This window comes from Cariama cristata, unplaced genomic scaffold, assembly GCF_000690535.1.
Source record: "Cariama cristata isolate BGI_N322 unplaced genomic scaffold, ASM69053v1 scaffold7843, whole genome shotgun sequence".
Taxonomy (NCBI): Eukaryota; Metazoa; Chordata; class Aves; order Cariamiformes; family Cariamidae; genus Cariama; species Cariama cristata.
Genome location: NW_009606644.1, coordinates 3601 through 19464, shown reverse-complemented (window position 1 = coordinate 19464; position 15864 = coordinate 3601). Strand labels below are relative to the sequence as shown.

At 39.3% G+C, this 15864-nt stretch overlaps 1 protein-coding gene across 1 annotated transcript in view; it reads left to right on the top strand.

Annotated features, from left to right (window-relative positions):
- The window catches only part of LOC104158719 (talin-2-like), a gene marked incomplete at its 3' end in the record, with an annotated part of 33553 nt that overhangs the window by 15678 nt on the left and 2011 nt on the right, over nucleotides 1-15864 (top strand). The window contains exons 11-19 of the mRNA XM_009696443.1: nucleotides 2838-2931; nucleotides 5846-5935; nucleotides 7097-7219; nucleotides 8494-8637; nucleotides 8827-8988; nucleotides 10127-10267; nucleotides 11451-11632; nucleotides 12683-12815; nucleotides 14416-14517. Of these exons, the coding sequence (XP_009694745.1) occupies nucleotides 2838-2931; nucleotides 5846-5935; nucleotides 7097-7219; nucleotides 8494-8637; nucleotides 8827-8988; nucleotides 10127-10267; nucleotides 11451-11632; nucleotides 12683-12815; nucleotides 14416-14517 (1171 nt within the window). The remainder of the gene's footprint in view (nucleotides 1-2837; nucleotides 2932-5845; nucleotides 5936-7096; nucleotides 7220-8493; nucleotides 8638-8826; nucleotides 8989-10126; nucleotides 10268-11450; nucleotides 11633-12682; nucleotides 12816-14415; nucleotides 14518-15864) is intronic.

The following is a 15864-nucleotide window of genomic DNA, read 5'->3' as shown; positions in this document are numbered from 1 at the left end:
TTTGTTCCTTTTCCCTGCCATGATATGGTCAGGGTCAAGTATTTTTACTTTCTCTTTTCTCATGAAAATGAGAGAAGAGGCACTGCTTTCTTCAATCCCTGTTTATAAGATGGCTTATCTTCTAATTTTTCTCTCATCTTCTGTAGTACTGTGATTAATCTTCTGGTATTTTCTTTCCTTTCTTCCCTCTTTGTTCCAGCTATGATAGACAGTCCAACTTTTCCAATAGCTTCAGACTCCTTGTGGAGGCATTTTTCTTGACTTCCTCTGACAGTCTCATAGGACTGGAACAGTGACTGAGTTTCCTGTGGGATACCTGAAAGGAGGTTGTAGCAAGGTGGGGGTTGGTCTCTTCTCCCCGGTAACTAGCGACAGGTCAAGAGGAAACACTCTCAAGTTGAGCCAGGGGAGGTTCAGGCTTGACATTAGAAAGAACTTCTTTGCTCTAAGAGTCGTTAGGCATTGGAACAGGCTCCCCAGGGAGGTGGTGGAGTCACCATCCCTGGAGGTGTTCAAAAAACATTTAGATGTGGCGCTTCAAGACATGGTTTAGTGGGCATGGTGGCATCAGGTATACGGTTGGACTTGATGATCTTTGAGGTCTCTTCCAACCATAATGATTCTATGTTCTATTTATATGCTATATTTGATGTAAACAAATGTGGCATTTAGAGTCCTAGCAGTTGTCTTCCACTCTGGGGTTGGTGTTTGAGGGGCCACTTTCCTGGTTCTACTGCTTCCAAATAGTTTTAAAAGTAATGCTTGTACACTGCATGTGTTCATGGATACAGGTACCTGATGTATAGTAATGATATTCACGAGACCACACTGCATTCGCTAGAAAGCTGACAATGCTTGTCTATTATCAAGTTTGGAGTTTTTTCTTTAATCACTGATATTCCCTGAGTCAACATGCATTGTCTCTTAGATTAAATTAAACAGTGAACAAGATATTTTTGCATTTTTTTTATACATCTATTCATATGTCTGTATGCAATGACATTTTTCTGATGCATAGAAATCACTGATGTTCAGGAGTTTGAGAATCCATCATTTGTATTGATGTTATGTTGGTGAAGCCATGCATGTTGTTTTTCAGAGACAGATGATTGTAAAAATATTTGTGTATCTACACACACATTCACTGGGAGAATATCAATGATTAGTTAAAGAAAAAACCCAAACTCTGTAACAGACTATATAAATGTATAGCAGGACTATGTGATACATTATGCCAGACAGGACACAAGACATATATATGTAACAGTCCTAAAATGCAGAGGAAGTCGGAAAAAATTACTCCACAAGGTCACAGAAGCTGCTTGAAAAGGGTAAGAGTCTCAGGTAAACAAAGATGTCTATTAGTTTCTATTCTTTTTGCCCTGGAATTAAACATAAAACCTGGTGTATATGTATGTAATAAGCATATCCTATTTCCTTTTGTAACAGTATGATACCATCCATCTAGGTAATCATGTTACTGATATTGCCAATCATGTTATCAAGTGCCAGTTTTCTTAAGGAGAAAATAGTCCAAATGCCATGCAGAGTTTTCAAGGCCAGAGGAAAGCATATTCTCCATGCATTCCGATTTCACTCATTTTCTAATTTGCTATGAGAAACAAAACAAAAAAACCTTGCATTTTCACTATAATATCACAATACAAGCTAAGTTTTTGCAAATTGGTGGCAACATGCCTAGCTATAGAAAATGACCTTTGATTAATAAAAATGAATGGCAGACTTCTACTTCCTCCTGCAAAGCCACCTCTTCTAGAAGTTAGTTTCCTGGGTGGTTAGCCATTAGTCTAAAATGAATGTAGTTATGCTGAATTTGCTTAATATCAGAGCATTTATCAGAAACACAAATAATGACTATATTGTATGTCAGATTCAGCCTGTGTTCAAGAGCACCAGAACCGTGAACTTCCATAGAAACATAATGCAAAAAGGTCTTGTTTTCTGTGGTCTTAAACGTAAGGGAGCTGATGCATGTTGACTCGGAGAATATCAATGATTAGTTAAAGAGAAAAAAAGCCAACTTGATAACAGGCTATAGAAATACATAGCAGGATTGTATGTCTGTGTCTGTAATATGGTATGTCAGACAAGACACAAGACTTTGCTAGCAAAGGGTATATAAAATTACTTTACATTCAAACTTTTTTTTATATACTAGCCACTAGTTTCTGTGTCTGTTAAGACTTCTGAGGTGCTAGTTGAGAAATTATTCAGTTGGCACTTCTCTAACTCTGATACTAAAATACTTTTTAGCAGCTAAATTATGTCACTGTGCTAGTGTAGTGGGTTGACCCTGGCCTGCTGCCAGATAATGTTTTGCACTTTCTTACCAATGTTTTCCCAGAATGCCACCAGCTTGGCTGCAGGGCTCAGCTGTGTCTTGTGGTGGGTCTCTCAGAGCTGTCTGGACCCAGCTGTGCTGAGCATGAGGCGGCCTCTGGCCTCTTCTCACAGAGGCTCCTCCTGCAGCCAAAACCTTGCTACAGACACTCAATACACTTGTTGCTGTGAGATGAAGCTTCTGTTTCTTCTGGGCTAACTTCTCAATTGTTTGCACTGAAGGAATAGATTTTCGCGTGTGGATCACTATCAAATGCTTTAGTGAGAATGTTTTTGCTCCTATGAAGCTTGCTAAAGAAGAGGTTTCTAGGTGAAGTGTTTAACATACTGTTAATCCCCAAACACTGAAAAGAAAAAATGTAGTAGGACATCAAAGTTTCGAATCTTTATGCAGTGTACAGTTAATGAAACAAAAGTTTTAATAAGAGGAATAGTTTAACTTTAAAATATACCTTTTTTCCTTCTACTTTCCCTAGAGCTGTGACTGAGAGTATAAACCAGCTCATCACGCTGTGCACCCAGCAAGCTCCCGGGCAGAAGGAATGTGATAATGCACTCAGAGAACTGGAGGTATTACTACATTTCAAAAGTTCTTATGAATAAAAATGGGCCCCAAATGTTTGTTTCTTTTGTTTTCTTTGTTCGATTAGCTGCTGTCACTGTCTTCTCACTTGATATCTGTGGCAGAGGTTTTAATTGCATACGAGGTAAGCATAGGACCTCTGTCAACATCTTGTAGTTTTGGTCAGAATGAGATTTGCTGCCTTGTCTCCATCTCCTCTTCCCTGCCTCCCAAAAAGTACAGTTTAGTCCCTATTATTCATACTTACTGTCAATTAAGGAACAATCATGACGAGACGGACATTCCCACTACCAGCAGTGCACTGGAGAGAACTGCAGTATCTTGATTTTTCTGGTTATAGAACGTTCTTACTGACATCCCACGTCAGGATGATGCTTACCATTTTACCTTGCCATTTCTAGTGTAGATTTTTGATGCCTCGTATCTGCTTTGTCACAGCCAAGCTAATATGACGTGTGTGCCAATACAGGTTTTTGCAAAGTATGTTCTCGTTTATAAGTGAAATGTTTGGCTGGCTAAATAGTGGGTAGCAGGTCAGTTGAGAGACGTAATTCTAAGGTTATGCACTGATCACAGACACAGCTGCTTACAATAGTAGGAAATACCATCTTTTTAATTAAGCTAATTTTTTGCTGTCAAGGTCAAAACATGAATGATTGGCCTGTGTAAAGAGCATAAAACCACCTTCAAGCTTTTCATTTCTACCCCTTGGTATCAAAAGGATACAAAGGTCATTGCATTCCAGCTTTTTTAATATGCAAGTCAACTGTCATCATCCCAAAATATTTGTAGAAGTTTGCGTAGGAGCTGCTTTGTACTCCTGAATTCTTAGCTGCTTGAGCTTACAAGTGTTTTCCTCTTGGTTAAAGGGAGGGGCAGAAGGTCCAAATAATAGGAGAAAACTGGAAACTGGGACATAATGTAATGGCTGCCTGAAATGACTACAGAATATTGGGGTGGGAGAAGCAGGGGGAATGAAGCACCATTTCTCAGGACTTTCTGAAAGACGAATGGGGAGAGGTCTGCAAAACAGTAGGGATGTGAAAGATGAGAATTCCCGGCTAATGAGCCACAGAAAACTGAGAGCTTAGAGGAGAAATGTAGGGCAGAACGGCCTTAAGAAACCATTGCAGAGAGTTGTGTGCCTATAGCATGGGTTGCGAGCAGAGCTCAGGAAGGGCAGAAGAAAGATCCATAGCATCTTGAACTTCAGGAAACACTTGCCTGAGAGAGACAGTGAGAAAAGCCTGGGTGTATGGAATTGGATTAATTTCTGAGAAAAGGGAAACTGAGGCAAAACCGCACAGTCCTGAAACCAGACTGGAGAGTGGATCAAAGTGACTTGAGGAATCTATCAAATTTGGGGGAAAGCATTCTTAGTAGTCTTAACTTTCAATTTCTCTGTACAATGTTTAAGCTCTTACCTCTTCCCTTCATTTCCCTGATTCATCACCTACTGTTTCTAGTCTTCCCAAGGCTTCTTAAAAGTACTAAAAAAGTATTGTTAAGAGTGTGTCTTAGCTTGGATTTGATAGATTGTCAGTATGCTCTGTAGTCTTACCTGGAAACTCTGGAAAACTGTTTAGAGAGGACCTTACTGTACGACCTCCAATGAGGTCACTAAACTTGTCCAGAACTTCAGCTGAAAGGATTAATGGAGGTGTTATAGCAAATATACATCAGTGGGAAGTTTGTGCTGGCTTGTATTTTGCTGTTCTGTTTCCCTACGTTCTGAAGGCTTCTGTCTCCATAGGAGTGGAAGTGCTGCAGGAACATTTGCTTTACAAGTTGTTATTTAAAGATGGGGCACAACAACGAAGAGTCTGTGAGAACTGAGAAAGAGACAAGAGGCAACTGGAAACTGTTTTCTAGATAGGACTACTTCTTCATGTCACCTTGTTCTCACAGGTCAATTGCTGTAAGGCTTTAAGTTAGACTATAGCTTTTAAAAAGCAGTAGCTGAGCTGTTAAAAATATGTTAGGTGTATCTTAATGTTAGGAGTTTAGTTACAAGAAAGGCCTAAGGATTTAAAATGATACCTAGATTTCCTTCAGGTGGAAGGCAATCATCAGATACAGATGCTAGTGTCTGTCTTTACTTACTGATTTCACTTTCATTGGAAAGATTAAAAGTCTTCTACCTGATATTTGGCAGAAAATAGTGTTCCTCCAATCTTGGAAAAAGTCGTGTTGTAGATTTTTTTAGATATAAAAGAAGTAGTCTGCTGCATTTTACAGGTTTTTTTACAAGTTCTGTTATCTGAATGCATTGAATCTTCTCAATGAATATGTGACTGACTTTCACGTTGTTATTTCCAGGAATCAGAATTACCTCAGAAAAAGAAATTCAACTAGTATACGTAGTTTGCTGGCAGGAGGAGCTGTGTTGGTAGAATCTGACAGTAGTAAGAGGCAGGCAGGTGGTTGACTTGCACTTATTTTGGTAGCTTTCTGTGTCTCTATACAGTGCTCAACAAATGGTAGCTGGTTTTCCTATCACTCTTGTAATTCCATTTATGAAACTTAAAGCAGTCCTGAAAACATGTATTAGACTGTTGACAAATGACAGAAAACCAGATTACCTCGTGTCAGCCAAGCATCACTAACTGACCATAAATCACTCATCACTAACACAAGGTAAACCACATTAGCCTATACTTCCAACAGGTTCATAGTGCACAAATGTGTAGTTACCATGGTTCAGTTAACGTAGGGTAGCGTTTAACGTGTAGCAAGCTCATCTGTATATGAGCCCTCAGTGAGTGGGTAGTTTTGTTTGCTTGCTGGAGACAAAGTTGTGAGATTACACTGGTATAAGCAGGATAGTTGTGATGGTCGATGTTCTTCTCAGCTCAGTAATTCAGACTGTGTTAATAATCAGAGTTTCTTTCCTTATTTCAGACAGTTAAGGGAATGCTGGATAACCCCAATGAACCTGTGAGCGATCTCTCATATTTTGATTGTATTGAGGGCGTAATGGAAAACTCAAAGGTAATTTCCTTTTCCCACCTCTGTGCCAATTGTAAAGTGCATTTTGATTATCAGAAGTTTCAACATGCATGTCAAACATGTTAGAAACACAACACAGTGTTTATAGCTAAAATGTATGCTGCATTCCTTGATAAAACTCAGCCTGAGATAGGTCTCTTACAGATAATTTCAGGTTTTGGTCACTTAGAAGGCATATTGTCTCGAGAAGAAATTTTTAATTAAGTGACTGGTATGCAATGATGTTTAAGTTTCCCCTTTTCTCCCTTCCTCTCCTGTGCATTAGACAGCATGTCATACTTTCGTTATATATTTTGACTGGAGCTATGTTTGAACAGCTCAAAGCATAAATGGGATACTGTTGAAATGAAATACTGTTGTATTGTTCTGTGCAAAACAGCTTAGAGAAATTTCCGAGCAGTCCAGATATTCCAGCACATCAGAAAATCTGTGTGAAATCTCTTCAGCTATTTTTAAACATGCAGTGCTATACTTTTTCCTTTGAAGCTTTGCTTTTGTGTGTTGCTGGTGGAAGCTTATTCTTTGATGTGTTGGAATTGTCTCAGATCCTTCCTTCTCTAAAAGAAAAAGAAAGTGCTTAATGGATGTGCATGTCATCTTGCATCTAATGCTTTACTGCAGTCAGACCTTGTTTTAAATTTTAAAATAAACTGAATTCAGTGGGAGACACTGTGGTAATTAATGTGTATTCTGACATTCAGATGGCTCCAGCAGACTAGATGCAATTTCATTTCCACTGAGTTTCAGTGAATTTAGAGGCAAAGATGATCCCAGATGTGTCAAGAGCAGCTGCAGGATTGGCTGTCATGTTCTGCAGTCTGTGAAATGTGCCTGATACCAGGCTAGCTGTGATGACTAGTGGATGATAGCAAAAATAATCAGTGTTAATTCTGTATCCTCATAGTCATTTGCACTATAATAGTGTTTGTTTGGCACTGTCAATCCAGTGTCGATCTGCATCCCTTATCCTTTACGCCACACAGAGGAACGTGCCCAATTCAGTGAAGTCATTAACTAGCTAAAATTTCTGGAACCCAGGTCAAAGAGGTTGGTGGGCCAGAACTGGCTCAAGGCTAGCAATCGCTTGCCTTTGAGTGGTAGGGAAGCATATTGGGAAGGTAACTTTGTTTTTTAATTTCTGAGGTTCTTGGAGAATCAATGGCAGGCATTTCCCAGAATGCTAAAACTGGGGATCTTCTAGTCTTTGGAGAATGTGTTGGAGTTGCATCCAAGGCTCTTTGTGGCCTCACAGAGGCAGCAGCTCAGGTAAGCTACTGAAATCTGTAAAGCAAGTATGTCTTTATTTTTTTAACAAGCTCATGTTGTAGGTGTGTATATCTGAGATTCACTTCCTTATGGCCAAACAAATGATGACCTTGTACTAAGCGGCATACTCTGTGTAGATCCACAGAAATGGTGCATACACTGCTGTACATTGCAGAAGCAGCAGAGTGCAATAACATGCATATTTTATAAGGAAGGGAAATGACATCAAGAAGGAACCTTTTCTGAGGATAAAGCAAATGTCAAAGCTGCAGGATATGGAATTAACGTTTGCAGCTCAAGCTCTGAACTGTCACATCAGAGAAGCGCGCAAAAATCAGCCACAGTTAAAATGAATGAATCAAGTTTTTAAAAATTCATAAGGAGCACTACTAGTTTCAGACATTTTAAATAATAAGCAACCTGTTTCAGTTGTTCAGATACTTTTGGAATAACCAAAATTCTTAAGCTACTACAACAAATTAGAGTCTGGAACTGTTCACTGTGGTTTCAGTGATCTGACAACTGGGTGACTTGAACTCTTGAGAGCTGATACAGCCTCTTCAGTGAAGGATTTGGCTGGAGGGGATCATGCTGTGCATCTGGAAGCCACTTCTTGATTTCCCCAAATATGGAATGTTTCAGTACAGACTTAATCTTTTCCACATCTAACCCTGCATTGCCTTACTGGCATATCAAGGTGACAGATAATTTTATCTGTAATGGAAATTCATCAAGAAATCTTCAAATACAGTTTTGACAATTCTTCTTTGTTGAGAGACATGAAACTTTAATTGAGAAAGAGAGTAAGTTTGGCCATTGGACGTCTTGAGCTGCAGTGAGACCACCGACTGCAGACTTGATGGGTCCTACACTCAGCAGTAGTGCATTTGCTGTGAATTGCTTTTCTACTCAGTCTTGAAAACCCTCACCACCTCAAACTGTGGCTAATCCAGTAAATAATTTGCTGATGTTTGTGACCATTGAAGCTCTTTCCAATGGCTATGCAAGTGAAAAATAATGTTTCCAGGGATTCTAGTTGCTTAAACAATGGATAGTTTTGTTTTGACTAAATAAGTTCCACAAGCGTAAGGGTAAGTTTTCTTGGTTTCGGAGGTTTCTGGAGCTTTATTACTAAAAAATTTGTATGATTCACAGTATGATTTCTGGATAATCTCTGACCACCATGTGCTATCACATATGGCAAGTTTATCAAAGCACCAAGATGGATTTAGCATTGTTTCTTAGGATTGTTTTCTTCCTTTCTCCATTTCTAGGCTGCTTACCTGGTTGGCATCTCAGATCCGAACAGTCAGGCTGGTCAGCAGGGTCTTGTTGACCCAATTCAATTTGCCAGAGCCAATCAAGCAATCCAGATGGCTTGCCAGAATTTGGTAGATCCAGCAAGCAGCCCATCACAGGTGATTCCAGAGGATTGCAGTGAGACCGTCTTTGTTAGGACACACGACTGCGCTTTATTTGTGACCAAGCAAAGGAGTTTTGGTTTGAAACTGTTGCATGGCTTTGAACTGCAACTTTGCAGAGCTAAAGTATGGTAACTGTCATGTTCCTTTGACAATCTGCTTGTTTTGTGCGATGTATTTTTACAGGTATTATCAGCTGCCACAATTGTGGCCAAACATACTTCTGCTTTGTGCAATGCTTGTCGCATTGCTTCATCAAAGACAGCAAATCCTGTTGCCAAGAGACACTTTGTGCAGTCTGCCAAGGAAGTTGCAAACAGCACTGCTAACCTGGTTAAAACTATAAAGGTACAAATGCTGCTTAATTGTACTGCTTCCTTCTTTGTGTTTTTATTTCTTTTTTTTTCTATTGAAACACAATCAGAACAGTTAGAAATATCTTTTTACCTTCTGTGATATGTATGGTTTAAGAAATCATTAATTACATTTTTGAAGACCTGAATTGGAAAACATGTTCAGTGGTATAACTGTGCCATAGTCAAGTTGGAAAGAATTTGGCAATATTAGTATTGGGAGGGGCAGCTGACCCATCCGGTATGAGACATCTCTGTGTTGATATATGTACTGAGCTTTCACCATGAGAATAATTTGCAGACAACTGAATGTAAAGGTTTCTAATGGTGTTACGTTTCTCAATATCCTGAGTCTTGTGAAGGTATTTCTGACAGCTTTACCTTATCTGCTGCTTTATTTGTCTCTTATAAATAATACTGGGGATGAAACAGAAGATGTTTATGTTGCTTCTGTTTAATAGTCTCCTGTTAATAGTAATCTTTTATTTCCCAGATACCTGCCTGCAGTTTGGCAGGAGGCAGTTTTTCCTCATGCGAGCAGAAATATACTTGTTAAGCCATAGAGGACTCACGATTCTAAACCCTTCTGGAAGCCATTAGCTGATCTGCTACTGAGAGTCTTCTAAAATAATTATGCTCTTAGGACTGGAAGGTTCTATTACATTACACAGAAGGTCCTTCATATTGAAATCTTTCCTGTGAAATTATGAAAGACATCAGTTGACTCATGTGAAAATGAGAGCAATAAATTATAGATTTGCTTAAAAAAAAAAATTATTATTTTTTTTTTTTAAATCAGTCTGTAGGAAAGAACCACCTTGTTAACCACTTTCCACCCTTTGGAGCATGAGGTACTGGGACATGATTTATGAGAGTCATCAGAGTGCAACAGTAGAAAACCTTTATTCAGTCTTGTGAAGCAAAGCAACGGTTTTAAGTTTAGGGTCAATAATCAGCTAAGGAAAGAAACACACACTTAAAGGATCACATTGCTTGCATCAGCCTTCTTTATGGAGGAATTTTCAGATGTCATAAACACACAACAGTTTAAAACTATGAAGAATTAAACCATCTTCCTTCAATTTTGCAAAGAAACCCATTCAGACGGAACTCAATCATGATTTAATTTCCAGGCCCTGGATGGTGATTTCTCTGAAGAGAACCGCAACAAGTGCAGAATTGCCACTGCACCTTTGATAGAGGCTGTGGAAAATCTGACGGCATTTGCTTCAAATCCAGAATTTGTCAGTATACCAGCACAGATCAGCACTGAGGTAAGGCAGGATGTTGTACTTCCACTGTCAAAAAATTGAAAATGTTGAATGAATTCTGTCTCAGGAGAGAGGAAGTGTGAAGACCTGACCCCAAAATGTCTCTCTGTGTTCCTGGGTGTTCGTAGGGCACTTTGCTCTCTTTTGCTTAACCTCTGACCTTGAATTTTGCACCAGTAGGATAAAAACAGTTAGGCTACAGAAAGCGCTGCCCGTTAGTAAAATGATACAGTACAAGCAACTCACATATTCTGTTAGCTGGATTCTTCCATGTGATAAAGTAGTAAATATCCCTTTTTCCCTCAAGAGCAGCTTTAACAAATAGAACCTAATTAGTTCTGAAAAGGATTGAAGGGATGTTGCTGGGGTTTTTGCCTTCCAAAAATGATGTGGTCATGATGACAAGAAGCAGGTTTTCTGGGAAAAAAACTTTCTGTGGTCCTTCTGTAGTTTTTTCCTGAGTTCTCCATCCTCAATCCCTGTAACTACAACAGAATAATATTTAAAGTAACTAATGAAGGTTTGGGTTTGGGGTTTTTTTTGGGGGGCGGGGGTGGAGAATAAAATAAATCTTTCAAGCTTCATAAAAGCTTTGAAGTAGAGGTCATGTATTGTCACTGACTCTCCAACTGCTCCTTACTGGTTTTGGCAGCCTCTGTTCCAGCTGGTGGTATCAGATGATGTAGTAACTGTTGCAATGTTAAAGTTGTGGGGCTGTGACTGAAATCTGAGCCTGTTCTCCAGGCCTGTGGTACCTTGGTTTACCAAGTAAGCGGTGGTAAAATAGATACAGAGATGATGATCCAGTTAGAGTGTTGTAGTCCAACTAATTCCTGGGAAAAGAGCATGCTTGTTGGAGATTGCAAGTTTTGTGACAAAAAAGTTTATTTTCAGTGATATCTCCATAGTCTACGGTTAGACAAATGTCATTGTTTTCTCCTGTTTCTCAACTGGATGGTGCCTTTCTAAACTGGAAAATGTTTAAGTATGTTATAGGGAAAATGGTTGGACTGTGATTTTAGTACTATTTCCGTGTTGACTATCTGTGAATATAATAATATGATACAAGAAATTATAATGCCATTTTAATGCTGTTAATTAAACAGATTTTTGGGAACAGACAGTGGGGATGAATTCAAATAATTATTTAAAAGTTCTTTGTGTTCTTGTACCTTTCTGAATACAGGGATCACGAGCACAGGAACCAATTCTAGTTTCTGCTAAAACAATGTTGGAGAGCTCATCTTTATTGATCAAAACTGCTCGTTCTCTGGCTATCAATCCAAAAGACCCTCCTACGTGGTCTGTGCTAGCCGGGCACTCCCATACTGTCTCAGATTCTATCAAGAGTCTTATCACCTCTATTAGGTATGTCTTTTGTAGTAACAAAATTGCAGTAATAATTGAGCAGCCATTCATAAAGAATAATACCATATGGCCATTAGCACTATGGTATTTTTTTTAACTAATGAAAATTATTTCTGTGATGCACGATATCTCCCCAGTTACTCTGGATGTTTAATCATAATTGATGACTGCTGCACTCTGCAGCATAGGGTTGTTCTGTGTTTGTATTCTGTTCTCCTTCCATGGTTCCACCTCTGATTGAGTTTAAGGTAAATGTAATGAGAATGCTGTAGAATAAAAAAAAATGTAGTTAATATTACCTCTATCCAGATCATGTACCAACATCTAATACGTGGAAAACAGTGTATTTTTTTAAGATAGGCCAGAAAGTTTATAAATTACCTTTGCTATCTATTCTTTCCTATAGTTTTCTCTGTTTAGTTGAAGGAATGCTGTAGCAAGAAGTGAATTTTTTTTATTTTTTGGACTAAACCTGTCTGTCCCTTTCTTAATGAAAATTTTAAAGCATAGTTCTATACTTAACCTCTTAATATTGATTAAATCAAAATGGTATGAAAACAGTGATCTAAGGAGTGTTTACAGTTTTGTTGATCTTTGATAATGATTGTACTGAAATAGCAAACTGCATGTCAGGACGAAGTACTCAGAAACTAACCTTCATTAAAAGATACCTGGGACTGAACGTAACACCTAATACCTAAGGAATTGTTTTCTGAGACAGTGAATCGCACTGTACAGAAACATTGAATATTTTTTCCTGGTGTCTGTTGTGTTTTCATGTTAACCTTTATTATTGAGCCGGTCTGGCCATCATGAGGAGGTTGTATTTGCACTTTTCTTCTAACAAAACAAATTTTTTTCAGTCTAGTCATTGAGAGGAATGATGTTTATATGTATGAAAATGTGCAGAGTACTCTGTACATCCTGTAGGTAGAACAAAGATTAACTTTTCTCCTTGTTGCTCTCCTCCCACATGCTTAATGTACACTTATGTGCAGTCATGAAAGAGCCTGCCTCTTTCATGCTCAGCTTGCTACCTCTGTCTTTCAGGGACAAGGCCCCAGGCCAACGAGAATGTGATTTCTCCATTGATGGGATCAACAGATGCATCAGAGACATTGAGCAGGCCTCCCTTGCAGCCGTCAGTCAGAGTCTGGCCACCAGAGATGACATCTCAGTTGAGGTATGGGAGGTAGCACAAGAACAGAGTAATGCCTGAGCAGCCTCACTTACCCCGCTGCTTTCCTTTCTGTTTGAAGATTTGGAGCAGAGTATTCAGCAGAATCTACTACCAGTGAGGGGAGAAGTATTCTTACTGGGATCTTTTTAGGCAAAATCACATACTAACGAAAGCATGTCACTTCTGGAAAGATACCAGAATCACCAGGCAAAGTAGGGGTGAAAGTAGTTGTTTTTAACTACTACCCGCATATTACTCTGACTTCCTGTGCTGACGTGACCGACTGATTAGTTAGTGTTTCTCTGGTGTTTTGCCATGTGGAAGTCAGGATGTTTCTGAAACTAATTTATTACTAGAAGTCCGGTGATGTCAATGTCATTTTTCTTCATGCCTATTTTGTCATTAAATAAGTGAAATCTGGAGTTGATGCTGATATGTTCTCATTAAAAAAGCCTCCTTCTCCACCCATGCCGCCCCTACCCCAATGGCAATGTAGACCAATCCTGTCCTATTTCAGCCTTTATCTCATTGAGGAAGGGCCATCATGGTAGACTACCTATGAAAAGTCAGCAATTCAGGATCAGAATCTCACCTTGGTATTTAGTGTCTTTTTGTACTATTGCTTCCTGAAATTACATGTCTGTTTATGTATTCCAGGGATTTCTTTGTGCTGTAATGCTGAATGCTAGAAACATCTCAGACTAAATGGAGCTATACAAAGGAAGTTATTACAGGAAATATGTCATAGATATCATTCTTTTCTACTTAAATGATGAAGTCATCTTGGACACCATGTCAATCTGAAATAAATGTTACTGAAAATGGCGGTTATTTATAAACCAGTACAGGAATGTAACAAAATGCAAAAAATAATATTTGTTTTCTCTTGCCTTTCATGAGAGTGAGCTAAATCCCAGTGGCTGCCAAGACATTAAGTGCCTCTGAATTAAAAGCCAGTATTTATGTCTTGACAAGCCCAGTAATATGCTTTTCTTATGCTCTTGTCCCACAGAATGGTATTCAGGAGGTCAGTCCTCATCTCTGTCCCTCAGAGATGTTGTATTTTTCCTTTGTCTTTCCTTATTGGTGAATTTCTCCTGCTAGCTTCAAATTCTACAGCAGAGCTTTTTGCTTTTGTCCTGTATTGTCTGCTTTGAAGCTTGTTTCTTCATATCTAAATCGGAGCTCCTGCTGGTTTCTCTGATCAGTGCAGTGATACTAAATCTTTGGCAGGGCAGGATCAGTTTGGGAGGGGTGGGGAGAGTTTGTCACATTGCAACGAAAAGAACACCTACTCTTGAATTTGCTACTATCAGCTGGAGTAGGAGGGAGCGATTCCCCCCACCCCCCTCCCAGACTTGCCATATAAATCTGAAGAGGAGCAGGCCTATCTCAGGGTTCTTCTTGTTGAAACAGGGCGAAGGAGAAGAAATGAGCAAGTGTGTAAAGAAAGCCAACAGCGTGGATTTCTGTATCCTACTGTAGTGGGTTATTTAAACAGCATTCTGAGTATGTTGGTTGGTCTGAGGGTGATTGTTATGATATGGTACAACCTCATAAAAGAACAGCTGTGATAGTAACTGACAATTTCTCTTTATATTAGGCTCTACAGGAGCAGCTGACATCAGTCGTCCAGGAAATTGGCCACCTCATTGATCCCATAGCTACTGCAGCTCGTGGAGAGGCAGCTCAACTTGGGCACAAGGTACTGTCCTACCATTATGGAGGCATTTGAAATCTTGAACAGCTGGACATGAAGGAAGACCATGATTTAGTAGCTTTTTCACTTCCTACAAAAGAGGAGAAGAAAGCATGTGGAAGGAGGAAAGATCTGGGATTTCCAAATACTTGGAGCTGATACCAAATAAACCTGTTTATGTTTTGGGCCATAGGAAAGATCTTTTCATTGAGGTTTTTGGTGAGGGGCAGGTTTACAAAGAAAGGGGAAGGCAAAGCAAAGATGGAAGGGTGGAGTGCAACATTATAGGTTTCCCTACCTCTTGCTATTGCAGCCAGCAGCTGTACATGCATATAGGTTCTTCTGTCTCTTGTGCTGTGTTAAACATGACCACAGGACCTGCGACCCATCACACTCCAGGCTCGTTCAGCACGTCACAGAGTTATAGTTTGAATATGTATATATAGCAGAATGTGGCCAATTGAAGAAGTCTCACAAAGGTTTGTCAGATCCTATCCTGATGTGATGTCCTTGCATAAAGCATGCTGCTCCATTTCTTGGCCAGCTCATGACGAAGCAAGAAGGGAAGTGTGGGATGTGCACAGAGGTTACCTCTGGCCTATGGAGGCCCATCTCCTGAAGCTGCTTCTGTAGTCTGAGAAGAGGGAGGTTTAGACTGTGTTTTCAAAGGAGGAGGGTGATGTGCCTGTTTTCTACGTTCTGAGCAAGGCTCTTTGTCTCCATTGATTATAGAGGCAGTGTTAGCTTCATTAGGAAAAAATTAGTGATTTTGAACTACCTTGAGTTTCAGCCCCTGCTGCAAATTTTTAGGGGTTAGCAGGGAAGAAAGGCTTATAACAATCTTGCTTTCTATTTTAAGCATTGTGTAAACATGTCCCTCTTACATGGAGTGTAAGTATGGTAGAACTTGTGCTTATGAGGTCTCTGTCCAAAAATGAAGCGTTACAATGTATGTACCAGAAGTGTACATTATTTACTGTGGTTATTACAAGATTTTAGTAGTTTCTCAGATAATAATTCCTCAACCTACAGTATGTTCTTGAGAAAGATAAATACAAGTTTTCTGTGTCAGTGCATTTAATACTGGAATCACTTTGTTAGTGTGAGAGCTCTTCCAAAGTTGTACCCAAATAACTCCATTTAGCTTTGAATAACCATCAAATATTTCATAACACCTCAACTATTTGCAGTTTTGATTCTCAGTTTACCTAGCCCTCTGAGGTGCACAACAAATCAAGATTGCGAAGATACAGGTAGTTAGGGAGTCACATTCCTCTTCCTGCTTATTAGGTAAATGTTCACCAAAGTCAACAGCACTTTTCTTGAGCCTGTTTTTCCTGTTGAATGCAGAAG